This window comes from Spermophilus citellus (assembly GCF_964194105.1).
Source record: "Spermophilus citellus genome assembly, chromosome: 4".
NCBI classification, from domain to species: domain Eukaryota; kingdom Metazoa; phylum Chordata; class Mammalia; order Rodentia; family Sciuridae; genus Spermophilus; species Spermophilus citellus.
The window spans coordinates 5,495,030-5,513,235 of record NC_138185.1 but is presented as its reverse complement, the minus strand read 5'-3'; the positions used below and the strand labels follow the sequence as shown (position 1 = coordinate 5,513,235).

Below are 18,206 nucleotides of genomic sequence, written 5' to 3'. Positions count from 1 at the left end.
GGAGACTCCACGGGTCAGCCTGGCCCAGACGGGGCTCCCAGGGGGTCTTGACCGACGCTCGGTGTGAAGTGAGCATTACACAGATTGATGTCACGAGCACAGATTTCTCAACAATGCCCCACGACTGTTTATAATGTGCCCTACTCTCACTCGACTTTATTCCCTTTTAAAATTATCAAAGATCATTACTAAGTCACTGTTGGTGTGGGCCCTCCTTTCCTTTCTTCGGAGATGGGGACTTGCATGTTGCCTGGTTGGACCTGGACTCCTGGGCTCAGGGGACTCCCCCGCCCCAGCCCCCGGGGAGTGGGATTACAGCGGGGCCACCACGTCCCCCGCTGTGACTGGCCACAAGCAGCTGTGTCACAAGACTTCAGTGAGCCGCTGTGATGGGTGGCCACTGTCACAGGGTGCCACGCCTCTGTGCGCCTTGCTGTGAGGGTTAGCAGGGAAGCTAGCTCTGTTTTCCAGATTCACAGTAACATAATTGCCTACGAGGAAGATGGAACCATCCTGAAGGTGGCACCCTCCCGCGTGTCCCTGGGGTGCTCAGAGCCCAGACTGTGGGACCCTGTGCTGGCCCCCTTCATAGTTACCACCCAGAGGTGGGGCTTCCCCTCGGCTCAGTTAACAGAGGATGAGACTGGGGCTCAGAGAGGCGGGGCAGCTGGCCCAGGTCACACAGCCAGGGGAAGGTTGAGCCCTGGGTGCACATCCCCACGATCCTGACCGGCCCTCGTGCCTCTGGGCTCTCCTCTGGGGGTGCTGCCACCTGGGGTCCTGAGAGCCAGTGACCTGGCACAGACACCTGCTTCTCTTCTCCCCTGGGCAGCCACAGTCAGCCTGTCATGTCATTGAAAGGTGTCCAGTGGCCCCTTGTCACCCTGAGGGTGTGATCCAAAGCCTGGCCGTGGCCAAAGGCCCTGCCCCAGTGCCCGCCCCAGGCCTTCCTGCCCCTCCACTCAGCGGCACTGGCCTCCTTCCTCTCCCTGGAACCCACCGACCTGGGACATGCCTCAGGACCTTTGCACTGCTGTCCTTCTGTCTGGAACGTCTTCCAGATGCCCACGTGGCCCCTCTCTCTCACCTCTGCAGATGTCTGTTTAAATGTCAGAGGACTTTCCTGGCGAGACAATACCCCGTGACAGCAGCTCCTGCTGCCCTTTCTTTCTTGGTCTCTTTTGACTGCTCCTTATTGGACATGATAGTATATATTCAGTTCTTTATGGTCTGCCTCCCGACCAAGAGGCCAGTGCCTTGAGGTCATGGGTCTCGTTCCCACTGGGGACTGAACTCAAGGGTGTTCTACTTCTACTTACACCCCACCCCTTTCAGAAAATTAAAAAATATTTTGAGACAGGATCTAAGTTGCTGAGGCTGGTCTTGAATTTGTGATCCTCCTGCCTCAGCCTCCTGAGTAGGAGGATGTGTGCCATCCAGCCGGCCTCTGGCTGGTTTGGAGTGTGGTTGAGCCCGCAGCACTTAGCCGGGGGTAAGTTCTTGAGGAGAAGCTGCTGGAGGCAGGAAGGGAATCCTTATTTGCAGGTGGCACTGCGGATCTGACTTTGCTCCCTGAGCGGGTCCATCTGAGGGAGCGGCCTGGAGCTGGCCTTGGCAGGCCATGGGCCCTCCCTGCCTGGCCTCCCGGAAGCCTGGGGCTGCTGCTTGCCTTCTGACAGGCGCCTGCACCAACAAACAGTAGCTTTCACTTGTGGGAGTCTGAACTTCTCCTGGCGTAACGTGGTTTCAATTCTGCGATGTGCCCTGGGGGCTCCTGGCACTGGGGACATTTTTGAAAAAACATCAGAGAATAAAAACAAACTGGCTTCCCTGAGCAGCTCCAGCTGGTGATTAGGACCCTTCACAAGAGGTGGGACCCAGACTTGGACTTTGGGGCCAGCAAGAAAGAGCAGAGCGGGAGGGATTCTGAAGACACGGCCTGGAGCCCGCGGGAGTCCTGCAGGCCAGCCCAGGTCCGCGGCAAGCCTCCTGCGCCCTTGGGAGCCTGTGATGCGAGGAGGGTGCCCACGGCATGCCCACGCCCTCCACTTTACTCATCTACTGACCACACACGGGCAGACCACGCCAGGAGTCCTGCCAGCCTCTGCCCCACCCCATGCTTCAGCAAGTCCCTGGGCTTCACCTTGTCCCCAAAGCCCTTCCTGACCCCTGGCTCCAACCCACCGTTCTCCCCTGCTTGGTCGCCTACGGCCACCTCTTCACCTGCTCCCACCCCCGCGCCTCCCTGCCCACTGCCCACTCTCCATGCAGCAGCCAGAGTGGTCTTTGGAAAACCAGGTCATGTGGCCTCTGTTGCTTAGTGTCCCCTCTCCCGTGGCTCTGCACAGCACTTGGGATCAGCTGACTCTATGGCACCTCCCTCTCCAGACTCGTCCTCCTGGCTGTCCCTAAACAGTCACCGAGTTCCTGTGCTCACCCCAGGGCCTTGGCACTTGCTGTCCCACCTGCTGGGATCGATAGCTGGCCGGTGCCTGCCCTCAGTCCCCTGGAGCACCGTCCCTGGAGGACGCCATCCGCCCACCACCGCTCTCACCTCTGACCTTTGATGCTCCTTGCACCCCTTCTGCTGTCACAGACCGTCTCACTTTTGGATTTGATTGGCTGTTTCTGCCTGGGCCCTGGGGGTTTATGCAAATCAGGGTGCCCCCGGTGCAAACAGGAGATCTACTCTGGACTTTTTGACTGGGAGGGCCCGCCGTGCCCTCCCTGTTTATTTTAAAGCAAGTTAGATTTTGATATTCCCAGTCAGCTCAGTCTTTGTTACAGGTTCCAGAAACACTTGCTGAATTTAATGGCCATCAAACAAACAAACACCCCCCCCCCCCAGCCCTCTCTCTTCCTCTTCTCCTCCAGCCATGGGGGCGCGCTAAAGAGCACCTGCACCTTGCTTTGGCCAAGGACAGCGCTGGCCTCGCTGCCAGAGGCGTTCTCCCCGACACCAAGGCTCCTCCTTACTCACTTTCCACCCAGACCCTTTCCTTGAATCGGGTTCTCGTTGGGCAGAGAACATCAAGTCTATCTTTTGGATGGGAAGACTGGGGCCCAGGGGCTTGCACAAGACAGAACCCAAGACTACAAGGATTCTCGTCTCTAGCCCCAGGACCCTTCCTGAGGATGAATATTCATACTGCCCTGGGCGAGGACAGGTTTGGAATCCACACCTTTATATTTCAGCTCCACGGCTCAGTCCCCAGGGATTTTCTAGAGACTGAGAAAAACTATTCCTAGTAGGATAAACAGAATTGTTCTTTCACATACAGTTTCATGGTAAGATGCCTTTATTTTTCAATCTGTGAGCCAAAAACCTGATTGTCATCTACAAAGCCAGAAGAGCCTCACGCTGATCTTTTCTATCACTCCAACCTCTCTTCACCTGAGGAGAGCTGCTGGTTCCTCCATTTGAGGGAAGTAATTCATATTTCCCTTCTTGCTTTGGTCACCAGGAAGCTCAGATTCACTCTGAACATGACAAAAGCAGTTCTGAGCCTGAATTTTTTAAAAATTCATGACGCAGCTCTTGATCCCTTTGCTTAAATAGTTCTCTTTTAAATATGTTTTCCATTTGAAGTCCTTCCCGAATCATTCCGACAGAGACTGTCGGAAATAAATGACTTAAGTTTATTTCCGAAGCTGCCCCCCTCCTTCCTACCTCCCTTGCATCTTGCCTGGGGGCTCAGGAGCAGATACACTAAATAAGATTAGTCCCTCCGCTCGCTCTCACTCTCTTTCTTTGTAAAACATGCTTTCAGGGGAATATAAATTGTTTTTAAAAGCTTCCATCCTGGCCCACTGCTAATCGTCGCTGACCCAGGAGGATCTGCCCTAATTTGCCTTAATAAACTTATTAAATAGCAAATTTCAGGAGGAAGAAGCGACACAGCCCTTATTGGATTAGCAGGACTGCCTTGGACATCGCCAGGGCCGGGAGAAGGCCCGAGAGCTGCGCAGGAAGGCAGGGAGATAATCCGGCCAAGTGTTTCCAATAAGCCATTGTTGGCCCAGTTCTGGGCCTTCTTGGGGGTTGCTAGCAAAAGTTTCAAGCCTCTAAAAGAAAAAGAGATGTAAAAAGGAAAGAAAAGAAAGAAGAGATGGAAAGAAGCATCTGCTCTCCCCTCGAGGATGCGATTAAATATGGCAACTCCAATGGGGACCAGGGACTGCAAACCTCCAGGTCATTGAAGAAGAGGTGTGTGTCCGCCAGGTTGAAGATCATCTCCTCCATCATCAGGCCGATGCGCACGGACGTCGTGGTGTCCTGTGGGAAAGAGAAGGCACAGTCCCATGCAGGCGCAGCCTCTGGGTCTCAGCCTCCTTGCCCACCCCTGAGGGCAGCTTGGGTCCTTCTCCTCGGCCAGCTCTCGAGTGGCCTGGAGTGTGCCCGTGGGGGCCGGGCTGGTGACGGCACCCAGCCTCCAGGGCCAGCTGCTCGTTCGTATCCACCCGCTCCAGTGTTAAGTCTCGCTCTGCAGACACCTCAGTGACCCTGTCACAAGGACACGTCCTACGGAAGTGGCTGTAGCCAGCGTGGGCTACAAGACCTTGCTTTGCCCGTCACCTTTAATCCCTCCTCTCTCCTCTGTGCCTTCCCAAAGTAACTACTGTCCGGACCCTGGAGCACCCACTCAGATCTTGGTAAATACGTCAGCGCCCAGGGACAGCACTTTTTGGTTTTGTGGGACGCCGGGAAGGCTTCAGGAGAGGTGTGTGGGCACTGGGAGGGCCTGACCGTTGGTCTACAAACTTGGCTATCAGAAAGAGTCTGCTGTCCCCAATACAGTGACCCTGTTGAACTCAGGTGTGACCATGTGACTGGCTTTGGATGATACTACGTGGGCAGAAGTGGAGTTTCCCTTTTGGCCAGGGCCTCCGTGAGCTGATGCAGGGTGCGTCAAGCTGGCTTTCTTCCCACTTCACAGGAGGGAGCGTGTGCTGGATGAAGGCTATTCTGTCTGCCTGGGTTCCAGGGTAAAGGTGGCACCAACCAAGCTGCCTCTGGTAATGGACTTACACCACAGTGAAAGGTGGACTGAGAAATAGAGTTGGGGATGTTTGTTACTGTAGCGTACCTCACCTATGCTAACGGATGCACATGGGGAATAAGAAGCGCACTCATTTTCAGTCCTGCTTGCACACTGTGATGCTGTGTGGAGCATGAAAGAAATCCCAGCCTCCGCCTGCACTGCACACCAAGACCAGGATCGCTGTGGGGTGCTCCAGGCACCCAGAAGCTCAGAGTCCCCAGGTGGTTCCCATGTGCTGCCACGGTGAAGAACCACTCATCTAGAGTGTGCCCAACACCCGGTCCTCAATTCCTGACAAACACCCACTAAGCGCTTTCTCTGTACGCCCTAGAGTATGATCTCATTTAGTCCCCGCCAAGCTCTACGAGGGCAGCAGTGATTTTCCCATCTTACAGATGAAGAAACTGGGGTGCACAGGGCGGGGTGCCTAGTTCAAGGCCACAGGAGCTAGCGAGCACTGGGGTCTGGCCCCAGGTCACCTGGCTCCAGAGCAGCTCCGCCTCTGAGCAGGACTCCAGGGCTGGGGTCGGGAGAGAGAGGAGGCCTGTCCCCCCTCCAGGGACTAGTTTTCCTGTTGGGATCTTTCACTGGGCGGCCGTCTCACCTCCATCATGAAAATACACGATCAAGAACCTAGACCCTCTTGACCCTAAAAATTACAAACCAAACTAACCAGAAAACACACATGAAAGAAGGAAGGAAGGAAGGAAGGAAGGAAGGAATAGAGGGAGGAAGGGAGGAGGGAGGGAGGGAGGAAGAGAGGAGCAGGTTTGCCTGCGGTGAGGGAGGAGGCGGGAAACAGCCCTTAGGCCCAGCCCCTGGTTAGGCTGTGGAGCCCACACCCGGTCCCCCGGTCCCCCCGTCCCCCCGGTCCCCCGGTCCCCACGGGAGTGGCCGCGGGGAGCTTGGTGAGAGACTGGGGAAGCAAAGCCGGTGAGTGGGCCCGAGGGCGACGGAGGAGTAAATTCTCATGGGATATTTCCCGAAGCCGAGATCAGGCCTGACCCAGAAAACGATCAGACAGCCACAGTATCAGCGCTTCACCTAGAAATGCAGAGGGAGGTGACCACAGAAGAATCAGCCCAGGATGACAGTTGTTGCCTTTGGGTGAAAGAAAGGGTCACGCGGTCCCTGGGCAGTGGCTGGTTTCCATGGACGTTCCCTTGTAGAATGACATGAATTTAACCCGTGTGTGTGTGTGTGTGTTTCTTGTGTTAAGAAATGAAAATCCCAGGCAGCAGACTGAGTGATTCTAGTTTTCTTTTTCTGTTTTTGTCTTTGGTACTAGGCTCAACCACGGAGCCTCCCCCGACTGTGCCCCCAGAGTCAGCACAGCGGTTACTTTTGGAAGGCACAGAGGAGAGAGTAGGAATTAAAGGTAACGGTCAAAGCAAAGTTTTGTATCATCCAGAATAATCTAAATTTTTTCAAAAGAAGATATTTGAATATTTACGGTGCAATTAAAAGTTAAACGACTACAACAGACCAAAAGTACCCGAATGTCTGGAGCCACTCTGGATCCCCCGCCCGGCTTGGCAGGCCCCCGCTCAGGTTCCTGAGACCCGCTGGGGTCTGCGCTGATGCGGGAGCTGCCCAGACGGGCCTCCTTTCACAACTCCTTACTGAAGACCCGCTGGGCCCCTGGGCAGGGAAGTCGGCACCAGCCCCAGAGGGGCACCAGAGCTCGGGGACCCCGTGCCTCCTGCACCCCAGACAGAACACGTTGTCCAGGGAGAAGGCGCTTCCCCAGGGCTGCAGAGACAGAGGAGTTAACATACAGACTGGTGAGGACTCCACGTCATCAGTAGAGAACACAGGTGGACTGCGTCGGGACCAGAGCCTTCCCTTTCATCTCGCGTCCTCTGTGGAACTTGTTGTCCCCAACACACCCCAGAAACACGCCACCCGTCTCTGTGGCTCCAGCCACCCAGAGCAGCGTGGAGGGGCACCCTGTTGCACCCAATCAAATAGAAGTTAAAATATGGAGCCTTCGCGCCATGCTCTTCAGCTGACCAAAGGCCTCTGACCCCTCAGAGCCACTCTGATCTCTACCGCCCGAGGGAGCGAGGGTTAAATGGGAGCGAGGGTTAAATGAGATAGCAGGTGTGTAAACACCGTGCCCAGCCCGGCTGGCAGCAGGACGGCAGCAGCTTGGGGATTGTCACCTCCCTCCCACCCCTAAGCAAAGAACCTGTCTCTGTCAACCCAGCAGGAGCACCGAAGTCACAGTCCAGAGCGCGCAGAGGACCATTTTCCTAATCACTCTGTACTATTTGGATTAAAGAAAAATGAGTGTTTATTTTTCCAAATAAGCAATAGTATAAGTGGATCACTGTGAGATAAGGATCAATTTAAACCAGAACAGAGAACTGACAGAAGGGGGGTTTCCCACAACAGGCTTCCTCCCAGGAGGGGCTCTGCGGGCCGGGCTGGTGGGTGGAAGGGCTTCCCCGTAGCCTGGAGAATCTGCGGGTGTCTTCCACTGAGCGGCAACCCCAGCCCGAGGCCACTGTTTTTATTTCAAAACAAAGAGTCCAAATATCTACCCAAAAGTTGCTTTAATGAAGCAGAAGTCGATTTGTCCACTAAAGAATTTCCTTTCTGTATTTCCAACTTTTCTAAGCTCAGAACGTTTTTTGTCATAGATGACAATAAAATGTGTTTGACTCAAACAAGGGACACTAGTGCACTATTTATCCCCATCACAAGCCTTTGGACACCAGGAAGGCAGGTTCCAGGCTCCACAGAAAGGGGCCCCTGTGCCGGGGTCCTCTGGACTCCTTCACTGTTCCTGTTGGATAATAATCATAACATAATGGAGTTTCTTGGTACCGGGGATTGAATTTAGGGGTGCTTAACCCCTGAGCCACCCCCCAGCCCTATTTTGTATTTTATTTAGAGACAGGGTCTCACTGAGTTGCTTAGTGCCTCGCTATTGCTGAGGCTGGCTTTGAACTCACGATCCTCCTGCCTCAGCCTCCTGAGCCACTGGGATTACAGGTGTGCACCTGGCGTATAATGGAGTCTTATTTAGCCACAAAGATGAATGAAACTATGTCATTTGCAAGAAAACGGGTGGAACTGGAGAACATTATGTCAAGTGAAATGAGCCAACTTGGAAGATTAAGGTGGTCTGTTTTCTCTCCTTTGTGGAATCCAGAGAGGAAAAAGCAGCAAGGTAGGGTGGGGGGAGTCTCCTGAAAGTCTAAGGGGGATCCGTGGAGTAGAGGAAAGGGAGTGGGGAGAGAGGAGGGAGGGAAGGGATCATCCCCAGAGACATGGCCAAGGGCACTGTTGATCATGGGCATGGACAAGGGTGTAACCACGGATCCCATCACCACATACAACTGAAGGCACCAACAAAGATGTGGGAAATAGGGACAGGAGCCGTCTAACTGAGAGCGTTGGGCAGGGGCTCAGCAGTGGGCTGCCGGCCTGTGACAAGGGGATGTCCCCAGGCAGTCATTTAGCCTGAGAGGGCCTGGTTTTCTCCTCTGTAAGCGGCTCGCGTACTTGATCTGGTGTTAAAAGATTCAATGAGTTTTTCCAAGTGCAGGTTACAATACTTCTAGTGAGAGGGACAGGTACTGGATCCTGGGCAAATGTACTTCTTTCTGTGCCGATGCTGACGCACTTAAAAACCGCAAGTTAACAACTCGGGGACGCGGAGCCAGGCCTGGAACAGAGCGAGCGCGGGGGACCTTAGCTTGGTCACAGCTACTGTTATGTGTCATCACCGCTGACTTGTGCAATGTCACTCAGCTTGGACAGGTGGCTTTGGGTCAAAGCTCACGACTGATCTGACCCACCATTCTTGGGCTGTGTCCTTAATGCCCAATAGGGTCACTCTGCCCAGAGGGGGTGTGTACCCTCTGTGGCTCAGCGTCATGACAGGACAGGTGCTTCATGCCCAGGAGGATGGGCTGTCCCTGTCCCCACCCCCAACTGCATGCCCCAGACGTCTATGGTGTGCGGAGGTCTCCCGTCCAGCTGAGGCATTTGGTGGATTTCACTCGGGGTCTCTGCGGTGAGGCTGTAGAGGCTGGCTGTGCAGGAAATGCTGTCGGCAGGCCTGGGTCGGGCACTATGAGGTCGTACCACTGGCCCCCAGAGAGACCAGGACACCAGGGCCCAGGTGGGCTTCCCCAGCAACACCGGGCACCCTTTGCCACTCCTTGTGCCGGGAGAGTCAGGGGGAGTCAGGGGGAGTGTCTGCGCTCCGCTGGGAGAGGGCGCCCGGGAGGGGAGGCGGCTCTCTCCTGGACTCTGCCCTGGGCCTTTTCCCTTGGTGACTTCACCCGTGTCCCTGACTGTGATAAACTCGCTGTGACTACAACCACTTTCCTGAGGCCTGGAGTTCTGGTAAGTCGAGTCTGAGGGTGGTCTTGGGCCCCGACACGGTGTCTTTATTAGGCACCTGTAACACCCGCGGCTGGCTAACCAGGGAGGCAGTGTGTTGTGCAGAGAAGCCGATCTATCCCTTGCTGGCCTTCCAGGGTGACCACGAACTGAAGGCCTGGCCAGGATCATAGAGATTGGCTCAGGAAAGGCCCGGTGGTCAAGCGGAGCCCATGGGAACTGGCCGCAGGACTTCAGCCATAACTGTGGGGAAAGAGGCCCTTGGTTCCCCGGGGGGAAGGTAGAGTGTAAGCTGGGAATGGGGGCTGCCCCCCGTCACTGCCCAGGAGGTGACAGATCCACGTGAGAGCCACATGAAAGTATCTGGGTCTGGACCTCACCGTGACTTACGTGGACGTCTGGACATTCTGGTCACACAAGCAGGTACATTTTCTTTTTCCTTAGATTACATTGGGCCACTTAATCGCATCTGCAAAGTCCCCCTTGCCACATAAGGTGACACTCACAGGTTTTGGGGACCAGGACGTGGACATCTTTGGGGGCTGTGAGCCTATCAAAGCACGCAGCTAGGCCGTTTGCAAGAGCTGTGTTGGGCACGTCATCTAAAGACGGGTCTTGGGACAGAAGTTCTCAGCAGGTGTGGCTGCTCCCCAGACATGGTGTGGAAACCGGGGTGTGCATTTTGGCTGTCACAGTCACGGGGCGTCTTGGTATTGGAGGTGCCAAGGGTGTTCACGCCTCATGACACGCGTTGGGGGGGGGAGCATCTGTGCCTTTAATTTCCTGGATTTGATATGAAAAGGCAGAGTCAACTGTGAGTCCCCTTCCCGGGCCCCTTCCTGGTGCCAAAGGGCTCCGCGGGAACCAGACCTGGGCCGGGTTTGAGGCAGCCCATTCCAGCCCTGCAGGCTCAGGACGGTCCCCTCTGCCCCCCAGCCTGCCGCACTTGAGGTGCCACCTGGGAGGCAAAAGAGAGGGGTGCTGTGGGACACTTAGTTTGGTGACCAACTTGAGGGTCATTAATGTTATCAGATGCGACGGTTCCAGAGTTTTCAGAAACACACACGCGCCTGTGGGGAGCCAGGTTTCTTGGTGTCCCGGCCGGGCTCCGGCTTCCTCCTAGCAGGGGCCTCGAGGGGGCAGTTCTACTGTTATTCCTCCCAGGGTCCCTCCTCCAGATGCACAAAATGACATTCTAAGCCTTAGACTCCACCTGGCCCGGGCTCAGCCCTCCTGAGCTGTTATCTGCTTTATTTTCAGCTCCAAACACCTCGGAGCCGTCCCAGGAGAGATGAGGGCCTCTGTTGCCAGTCTTGGGCAGCTGGGGTGAGGCATTATCTCCCTGCTTTCTGCTCCCCGGGAGGCACTGCCCTAGGAAGTCTGGCCAGGAGGCGCAGTAGGTGCCTGGGAGTTTGCAGTTGTCTTTAAATACGCACCCGCAATTTCATCCATCCCTACTGTTTAGGAAACACCCTTAGCTCTCTAGAAGTGTTTCTGGGAGACTTCTGGTGCATGGTAAACAAATTCAACGGGCTAATTAGTTTCTTTTTTTAAAAGAAGGGTTTTGGATTGTTTTTTTAAAGGGGGAATCGGTGGGAAGGTTAACATTGCTTTTGCTTGTTTACAGAATTCCTTTGACTGGACGTTTTTCGCATTCTATAAATCAGGGGTTTCTACCTCGGTTTTGTTGGCATTTTGAACCAGGCAACTCTGTCGGGGTGCCCTGTCCCCTGCAGAGTGTGAGCAGCGCCCCCACCTCCACCGGCTCGATGCCAGTTGTACCCCCACCCAGAGAACACAGCCACAGGTGTCTCCAGGCTTTATTAAATGTGTCCTGGGGACAAAAGTCACCCCCAGTTGAGAACATGTGGCCTACTGATCTGAGAATCATGAAAAGTCAGGGTCTCTTGGGTCAGGAAATCGACCTTGGAACTGCAGAGCAAGAGACGTTAAATGACACGAGCCTTCCAGCCAGGTGACGAGCTACAGTAACAACAAGAAGTCTCCAGCCGCGAGCGGGAGGTGCCACTCTCTGGGGGCTGGATGTGACCCCGTAGTCATGTCCCACCCCTGCAGCCAGGCACCTGGCTACAAATCGGGGCTCTGCTCTTACTGTTAGGGACCTGGGCAGGTCAGTAGCCCTCATGGTGCCCGTGTCCTCGGCGTCCACCTCCTGGAGGCAGGGTGACGGGTGACGAGCCGGTGACAGGGGCCTGGCCCACAGCGAGCACTGTGATGGGCCAGTTGTCCTGCTCACACCCATCACCTGCCCTTGCCTGTCCTTTCTCAGGTGCCACCTGAAACGAGGGCCAGGGAGGTGCTCGGCTTGGCAGCTGGTGATCCAGGCCCGTCCCTCTCCTGTCAGCGCCCGTCTGCCCGGGAGCCAGGGTGGGTCTGGGGGGGGCCCTGGGCGGGGCGCTGGTTCAATGGGCTCTCACCTCTTCCTCCCTCCCTGTCCTTTAAAGAAAAAACAAAACCCGCAAACCAGCCCAAGCCCTCGCGCCTGGTGGCCCACCTTTAAAACCCCCACCAAGTCGCTGTTTACAAGCTGAGCAAATAATCACTCTGCCACGAGGAAGAAAAGTCTTAATTAAAGCTATTCACGAAGCAGCTTCCCCATTCGGCAGGGCTTATCTCTAGAGGTGTCAGCCAGAGGTCAGGGACGGATTAGCGCACACCGGAGAGCCTCCTCCTCGAGGTTGGCGCCTAATAATAAAGTTGTCATTAAAGGAAAGAATTTAATGGTTTTAATTGAGTTTAATTACTTGGAAACTCCTGGAAAACAGTTCGGCTTGTTGAAAAAAAGAAAAAAAAACTTTTTTAGGGGAAGACAAGAAAATGCAGGTGGAAGAGCAGGAAGAGGTGGACCGCGCGTTCAGACAGTCAGGCGGAGGAACTCCCGACCAGGCCAGCGCGGGTTCTGGCAGCTTCAGAGGGGAGCCCAGACGTGGAAGGTGGACCTGTCTGCACTCACAGGATCCCGACCCAGGCTGCAGGACAAACTCTGTCCCTGCGGGGGGGGGGGGGGGGGGGAGCGGACACACAGTGAGCCACAGTCAAGTGGAAGGAAAGGTCTCCCCGTGCCTCTTTTGAGGGTCAACCCTCAGCCTCAGATTTGTGTTGACTTTTGGAGATCGCCCGTGGCTGCAAGTCTAACGGCTTCTGCAACATTTACTAGGATGTACATATGAGGGGTGGGCACTGAGGATGGAACCCTCGACCACTGAGCCTATTTTGTATTTTATTTAGAGACAGCATCTCACTGAGTTGCTCAGGGCCTCGCCTTTGCTGAGGCTGGCTTTGAACTCGCGATCCTCCTGCCTCTGCCTCCCGAGCTGCTGGGATGACAGGTGTGGGCCACCGTGCCCGGCTAGGATGTAAATTTATTTTATTTTTTATTTTTTTTAAATATATTTTTTCGTTGTACTTGAACACAATATCTCTATTTTATTTATGTGGTGCTGAGGATCGAACCCAGGGCCTCTCACGTACCAGGCGAGCGCTCTACGCTGAGCCACGACCCCAGCCCCTAGGATGTAAATTTAAAGGCAAAAATGAATAGACAGATGGAGCTGTGAGCCTGGACAGGCGGTGACCATCCTGATGTGTCCAGGACTGCTCCCCGGGTCCCGGGACTGTCAGTGCTATAAGTGGGAAAGTTCAGCCTCGACCCGGCCCGATGCCGTCCTTGTCAGCCTCGTGGGCCACCACAGTGGCCTGCCCCGAGGGGACAGCTTCAGAGCAGGCTTCCAAAGCCTCAGTGTCATTCTACACAGGCTGCCCCTGCAGCAGGCCCACCCCCAGCACCTGGAGTCACCCTCCTCGGGGGCCTGGGAGCTCAGTCCTCCTGCGTTGTGTCAGGCCCACAGTGGACACCCAGACACAGAGCAAAAGCACCAGTCGGAGGTCACGTGGCCTTGAAGTTGAGCGCGCTGGCTCCAGAGCCCTCGCTCTGCCTCCACAGGGTGAGATCCAACGCTCCAGGCTCTGAGGCCTGCAGGGTCCCCGCCTCAGCTCGCAGCCCTGGGCAGTCATGAGGGGCCTGGCTGTGTTTCCATAAAACTAGGCACCAAGACAAGGGGGGGCCGTGCGGGGCCTATTGGGCCTTTGCTGACCCCTGCTCTGGACCACCACGCTATACCGTCTCCTCCCTCCCAGACACCACTGTCCCTTGCCACGTGGAGCTTACCTAAGGAGGAGGAAGGGGACATGAAAACCTAAGAAGCATTTCATGTCACACACAAGGTGAGGTACTACGGAGAGGGAGAAATGAGCCAGATGGAGCGTGTGTGTGGGGGAGGGCTGCTAGCAATGGGGTGATCAGGGAGCCCTCCCGGGAGGTGACATATGAGTGAGACTTGATGGCATGAAGGAGCCAGCCATGGGGTGGGGGGAGAAGGAGCAGCCGGTGCAAAGGCCCCGGGGTAGGAGCAAGTGAAGTTTGCTGGAGCAGCGGAGAGACGCCAGGGAGTATAGTAGTCGCCGGGAAATGGAGGAGATAGGCAGGAATCAGGGCACCCCAACCTCAGCCTAACCCCGACCCTAACCTAACCCTGACCCTGACCCTGACCTTCACCCTCTAGACCCCAGGGAAGAGTTTGAATGTGATCTGGAGTGTGTCAGAAACCTGGGAACACTTTCCGGAAGGCCTGACTTACATCCCAAAAGATGACCCCAGCCGCCCTGTTGGCCCTGCACTGACCTGTCCAAGGCCACCCAGGAGCTGGGTGTCCTCCTCACACCCACTTCCCTGCCCCGAGTGGGGCCTGGGCGGCGCACACAGCCTGCAGCTCTGCTCCTCCCACTGCCCCTGAGAACACGTGGCCTAGGGCTGGGGCCACCTGTGGGGGGCCTGCCGCAGACTGGCCAGCGCCTGCCCTATTTAAAGGAGGCAGGCAGTTCCCTCCCCGTGGGGTGCCCTGGGGGGCGTAGGGCCGCGTGGCCGCACCCTGTGACTTTTCAAGAGAACCCAGGAGCCTGAATCTTTCTCTTCAGAGCAGCTATGATTGGACTCCGGCTTCAACGTGCTCCTTCAACACAAGGCGGTGCCGGGAGCAGGACATGGCTCCACTCTCTCCGTTTCCTGGTGCTGAGACCGCTCAGAGTCCCGCTTCCAGCTTGTCGGAAATTCACCCGACGTCACCGTTAACTGTGGTCAGCCACCAAGGCAGGGGCGGCGTCTCTGCACCCGCTGGCCGCCCCTCCTCCCCGGGCTCTCGAGGCCACTCTCCAATTTCTCCTTCCATGGGAACGGCTCGTTTAGGTTCCACATTTGGGTGACATCATGTGTCTTTTGTCACTTAGCGTCATGTCCTTGGGTTCCACCCGAGTTGCCAGAAATGCTGGGACAGAAATCTGAATTTTAATGTGGAATCTCCTGGTTTTAAATCCTGGCAACTAATATAAAAGGGTCATGAAAAGACTGTGTTTCAGAGCTGGGCATGGCCTGTGGCCCCCCGTGCCCCGGGTGACAGCCGGCATGGGAGGAACTGGGGACTCGTGGGACAGCTGGCATGGGAGGAACGGGTCCCGGTAACACGAGGAGGCTTGGTGGCCGAGGGGCTCAGAGTGCTGGGTCTGATCCCTTCTCTGCCACTCACCAGCCTGGTGGCTGGGTGGGGTCCTCCTGGGTACAGGGAGATGGCCACATTGACCAGGCGGGTCTGTCTTTTGGGAAATGACTCATGTGAGGCGTCTGACCTGGTGCCACACGTGGGAGATTCAGGTTCTCCAGCCGCGGGACCGAGGGCCCTGGCTGTGGGTCATGTGCTACAAACTCATAAAAGCAAATACTTCGATTTTGATTCTGAGAGCTCGCCGCATGAACTGCACAATGAATGAAAGAGACCAATTCCTGGAAAACCACAGACTGCCGACTCTCCCAGATGAGATCACGCCATGGTAAAGGAGCTGAATTCACAGAGCAGCCCCCACCGCGCCCAGGCCCAGCCGGCTCCGCGGGGGACGCAGGGGCCAGGCCTTCTCAGAGGAGTCGGGGCATCCCATCATCTCTCCCAGAACCACAGGCGGGGCCCTTCCCACCCGGACACCGCCACCAGATGGAGACCGAGCACCAAGCAACAAGAAGAAAATGACCCAGTTTCTCAGCAAAAGAAAGTTCTCGTTTGCTGCCCGCAGGTGGCCTGGTGCCCGGGGGGACCCGCCGCAGTGCCCCGGCTTCTCTCGTGGGATGGGGTGGGGTGGGCAGGAGCTCTTATTCCCGTTGACAGAGGAGCAAAGTCCCAGAGGAAGGGGACCGCCCCAGGGCTTGGATCCAGGAAGAGGGGATTCGATCCGAGGCCTGTGCTCCGCCACCTCACTCACCGTAGGATTCTGATTAGAAGTGGCCCAACAGGTGAAGCGAGAAGTGGCCTTCTGCCCCATGGCACCCTGGGTCGGCCAGGAGCCCCCAAAGCCTGGGCAGAATGCTCGGCGCACCTAGAGCCCCCGAGTCCCTCCCTCTCTTCCTTTTCTCTTTTTTTTTTCACATAAAACAAACCATTTAAACGACACAATTTGGTGGCGTCACAGGTTATGTAACTGCCACCTCCATCTGTTTTTCATGACCCCAAAGGATTCCCTTACCCATGAAGCACTGGCCCCCTCTGCCCTGGTCACCCAGTCTGCGCCCTGTGGCTGTGATTCACCACTGTGGGTACTTCACAGAAGCGGATAACGGGAGACCCTCAGGTCGGCTTCTTCCACCCACGTCACGTCCACCCAGCATCACATTCTCGAGGTTCATCCGTGTTGTAGCCCATATCAGTGCCCCTCCTTTTCATGGCTGAATACTACTCCATCCTACTAGGATTCTGCACTTTGTTTATTCCTTCATCCATGGATGGACGTTTCCAAAGAGATCCATAAACGGCATTTTTCTACTTTGGATTCAGCCCCTCCTGGGACCTGGCATCAGAGTTCTCCCACTCTGACACTGGAAAGGCACAAAAGTTCACCAATTCAAAGGAAGTGTGGGAAACGGATTCTGGTGAGGGGGACAGGTCCCATTTTCTTATCAAAGTCAACCCCGAACTCAATGGCAGGGTTGACAGCCTCTTGCCTGGGGCAGTGACACCTCATCCCCAGGGGCTGCTGGAACCCAGCCATCTTTGAGCAAGTGCCAAGACCCTATTGTTGGGAAATAGGTGGCACAAAACACGCAGGTGGGGGGCAGGGGGACAGCTCCTCAACCTGAGGGTTAAGTGTCAAGGAAAATTGTTCCCATTATTTCGGTTCCCTGGGTGCCGGGTTGTTTCCACCCTAGAACATGTGAGTTGCACCCCTATATTTATAGGAGACAAAGAGCTTCTCGCTCCCGCCCACCTGATAATTTGCTGCAGGAGATTTAAATCCGTCTCTTTTTTTCCCTTCAGCATTCACCAGAAGGTGGGCTGGGGAGGGGGGAGGAGTTGGCAGAGGAGGTCTCGGGAGCCAGCGGGCATTCATTAAATTAGTGGGTGGAGAACCAGGCAGACTCGGGGCCTGAACCAGCCCTGAACCCCTCGCCCCAGCTGGGCCACTCACCGAGGCCCCTCAAGCTGCAGAGAGCACCGAGCTTCAAAGAAAGTCTGCTAATGAGCCCGTTGCTGACCACCATCTCCAAAACGTCTTTGCTGTTAGAAATAATCCTTTAATGCTCTAGGAGACGTGAGCAGAGGTGCGTGGTGAGGAGGCGGTGGCTTATGAAGCACTTATCAGGGAGGATTAAACCCACAAAGGGTGCCACCACCGCCTGCACCCGCCGCTGTGCCATTCACCTCCCCATGTCCTTCAAAGCGTTTCCAGCTTCTTCCTGGTCTCCCCACCCCCAGAACGGCTCGTGCAGCTGCCTGCGCCTCTTGGAGGATGGACCAAGTGGCTGGTGAGGCCAGCTGCCCTGGGGCCGGGCGGAGAAGCCCGATCCCCGTTTCTTGATTAGCCACAAGGACCAAATACCTTTCATTTAACTGAAAAGTGAGCCGGGGTGGGGGAGGCAGGGTTAACCCCCGGTGGGGGAACGAAATCCCCGACTTCCTCAGAGAATCCTTTCCAAATTGTGTTCATCTTGACTTAATCCACCTCTACCGAGCGAATTAGGCCGTATTTATTTTGAGAACCTATTTTATGGAGTTCCAGGGCCTCTGTTTTGCTTGGGCAGCCCGGGCTCCCCGTTCAGGACCTGAAGGCGGCTGGGCCAGCCGGGCCTTTCAACTTGCAGGGCGCTGCGCCCACGTGACGCGCAGGGTAAATAAACACAGCTGAGCCGGGGAGAGGGAGGTTTTCTCATTAAAGAAATAAAATAAACAGATGTCCTTAAGCACTTTGGCTTGTGTTTGTCCAGGACGGAAAGCTCTAGATGTCTGCAGGCAGACGTGAATTCAACCCCATCTCAGGGTGGAAGGGGGAGAAAGAAAGGAAAGAATCCGGGGTCCTCGGAATTGCCTAAGAGTCCCCCGGGGAGGGCACTTTTGATTTGAACCTTAGCAACTTCTACAAATAGTTTTTAACTGCTGGGTCGTAAAACCAGGGTTTTTATTTCTTCTCAGTTTGTAAAGCAGTAACGGACGGGCCAAGCCGAGCTGCGTATCGCCAACTGGATCTGATTGGATCCTGATGGCACGGAGCTGGGTCCTGGATTCCGGAAGGCGAGTGGGAATCACGTAACGACACACTGGCTGGGGACTGCGGCTGGTTGGAGGGGGCAGAGGAGCCAGGGTGCGGGGAGCAGGCCACCATCCAGCCAAGCCCCGTCCAGCCGGCCTCGTTCAGACACACTGGCCGGGGCGGGCTGGACCCACAGGAAAAGTCACCGCGGGTGAATTCAGG

General features: G+C 55.7%; 1 protein-coding gene across 1 annotated transcript in view; it reads right to left on the bottom strand.

Moving 5' to 3' along the window:
- The window catches only part of EYA2 (EYA transcriptional coactivator and phosphatase 2), a 113,136-nt gene that overhangs the window by 20,082 nt on the left and 74,848 nt on the right, over positions 1 to 18,206 (bottom strand). Inside the window, exon 9 of the mRNA XM_081291096.1 lies at positions 4,187 to 4,276. Within this exon, the coding sequence (XP_081147222.1) occupies positions 4,187 to 4,276 (90 nt within the window). The remainder of the gene's footprint in view (positions 1 to 4,186; positions 4,277 to 18,206) is intronic.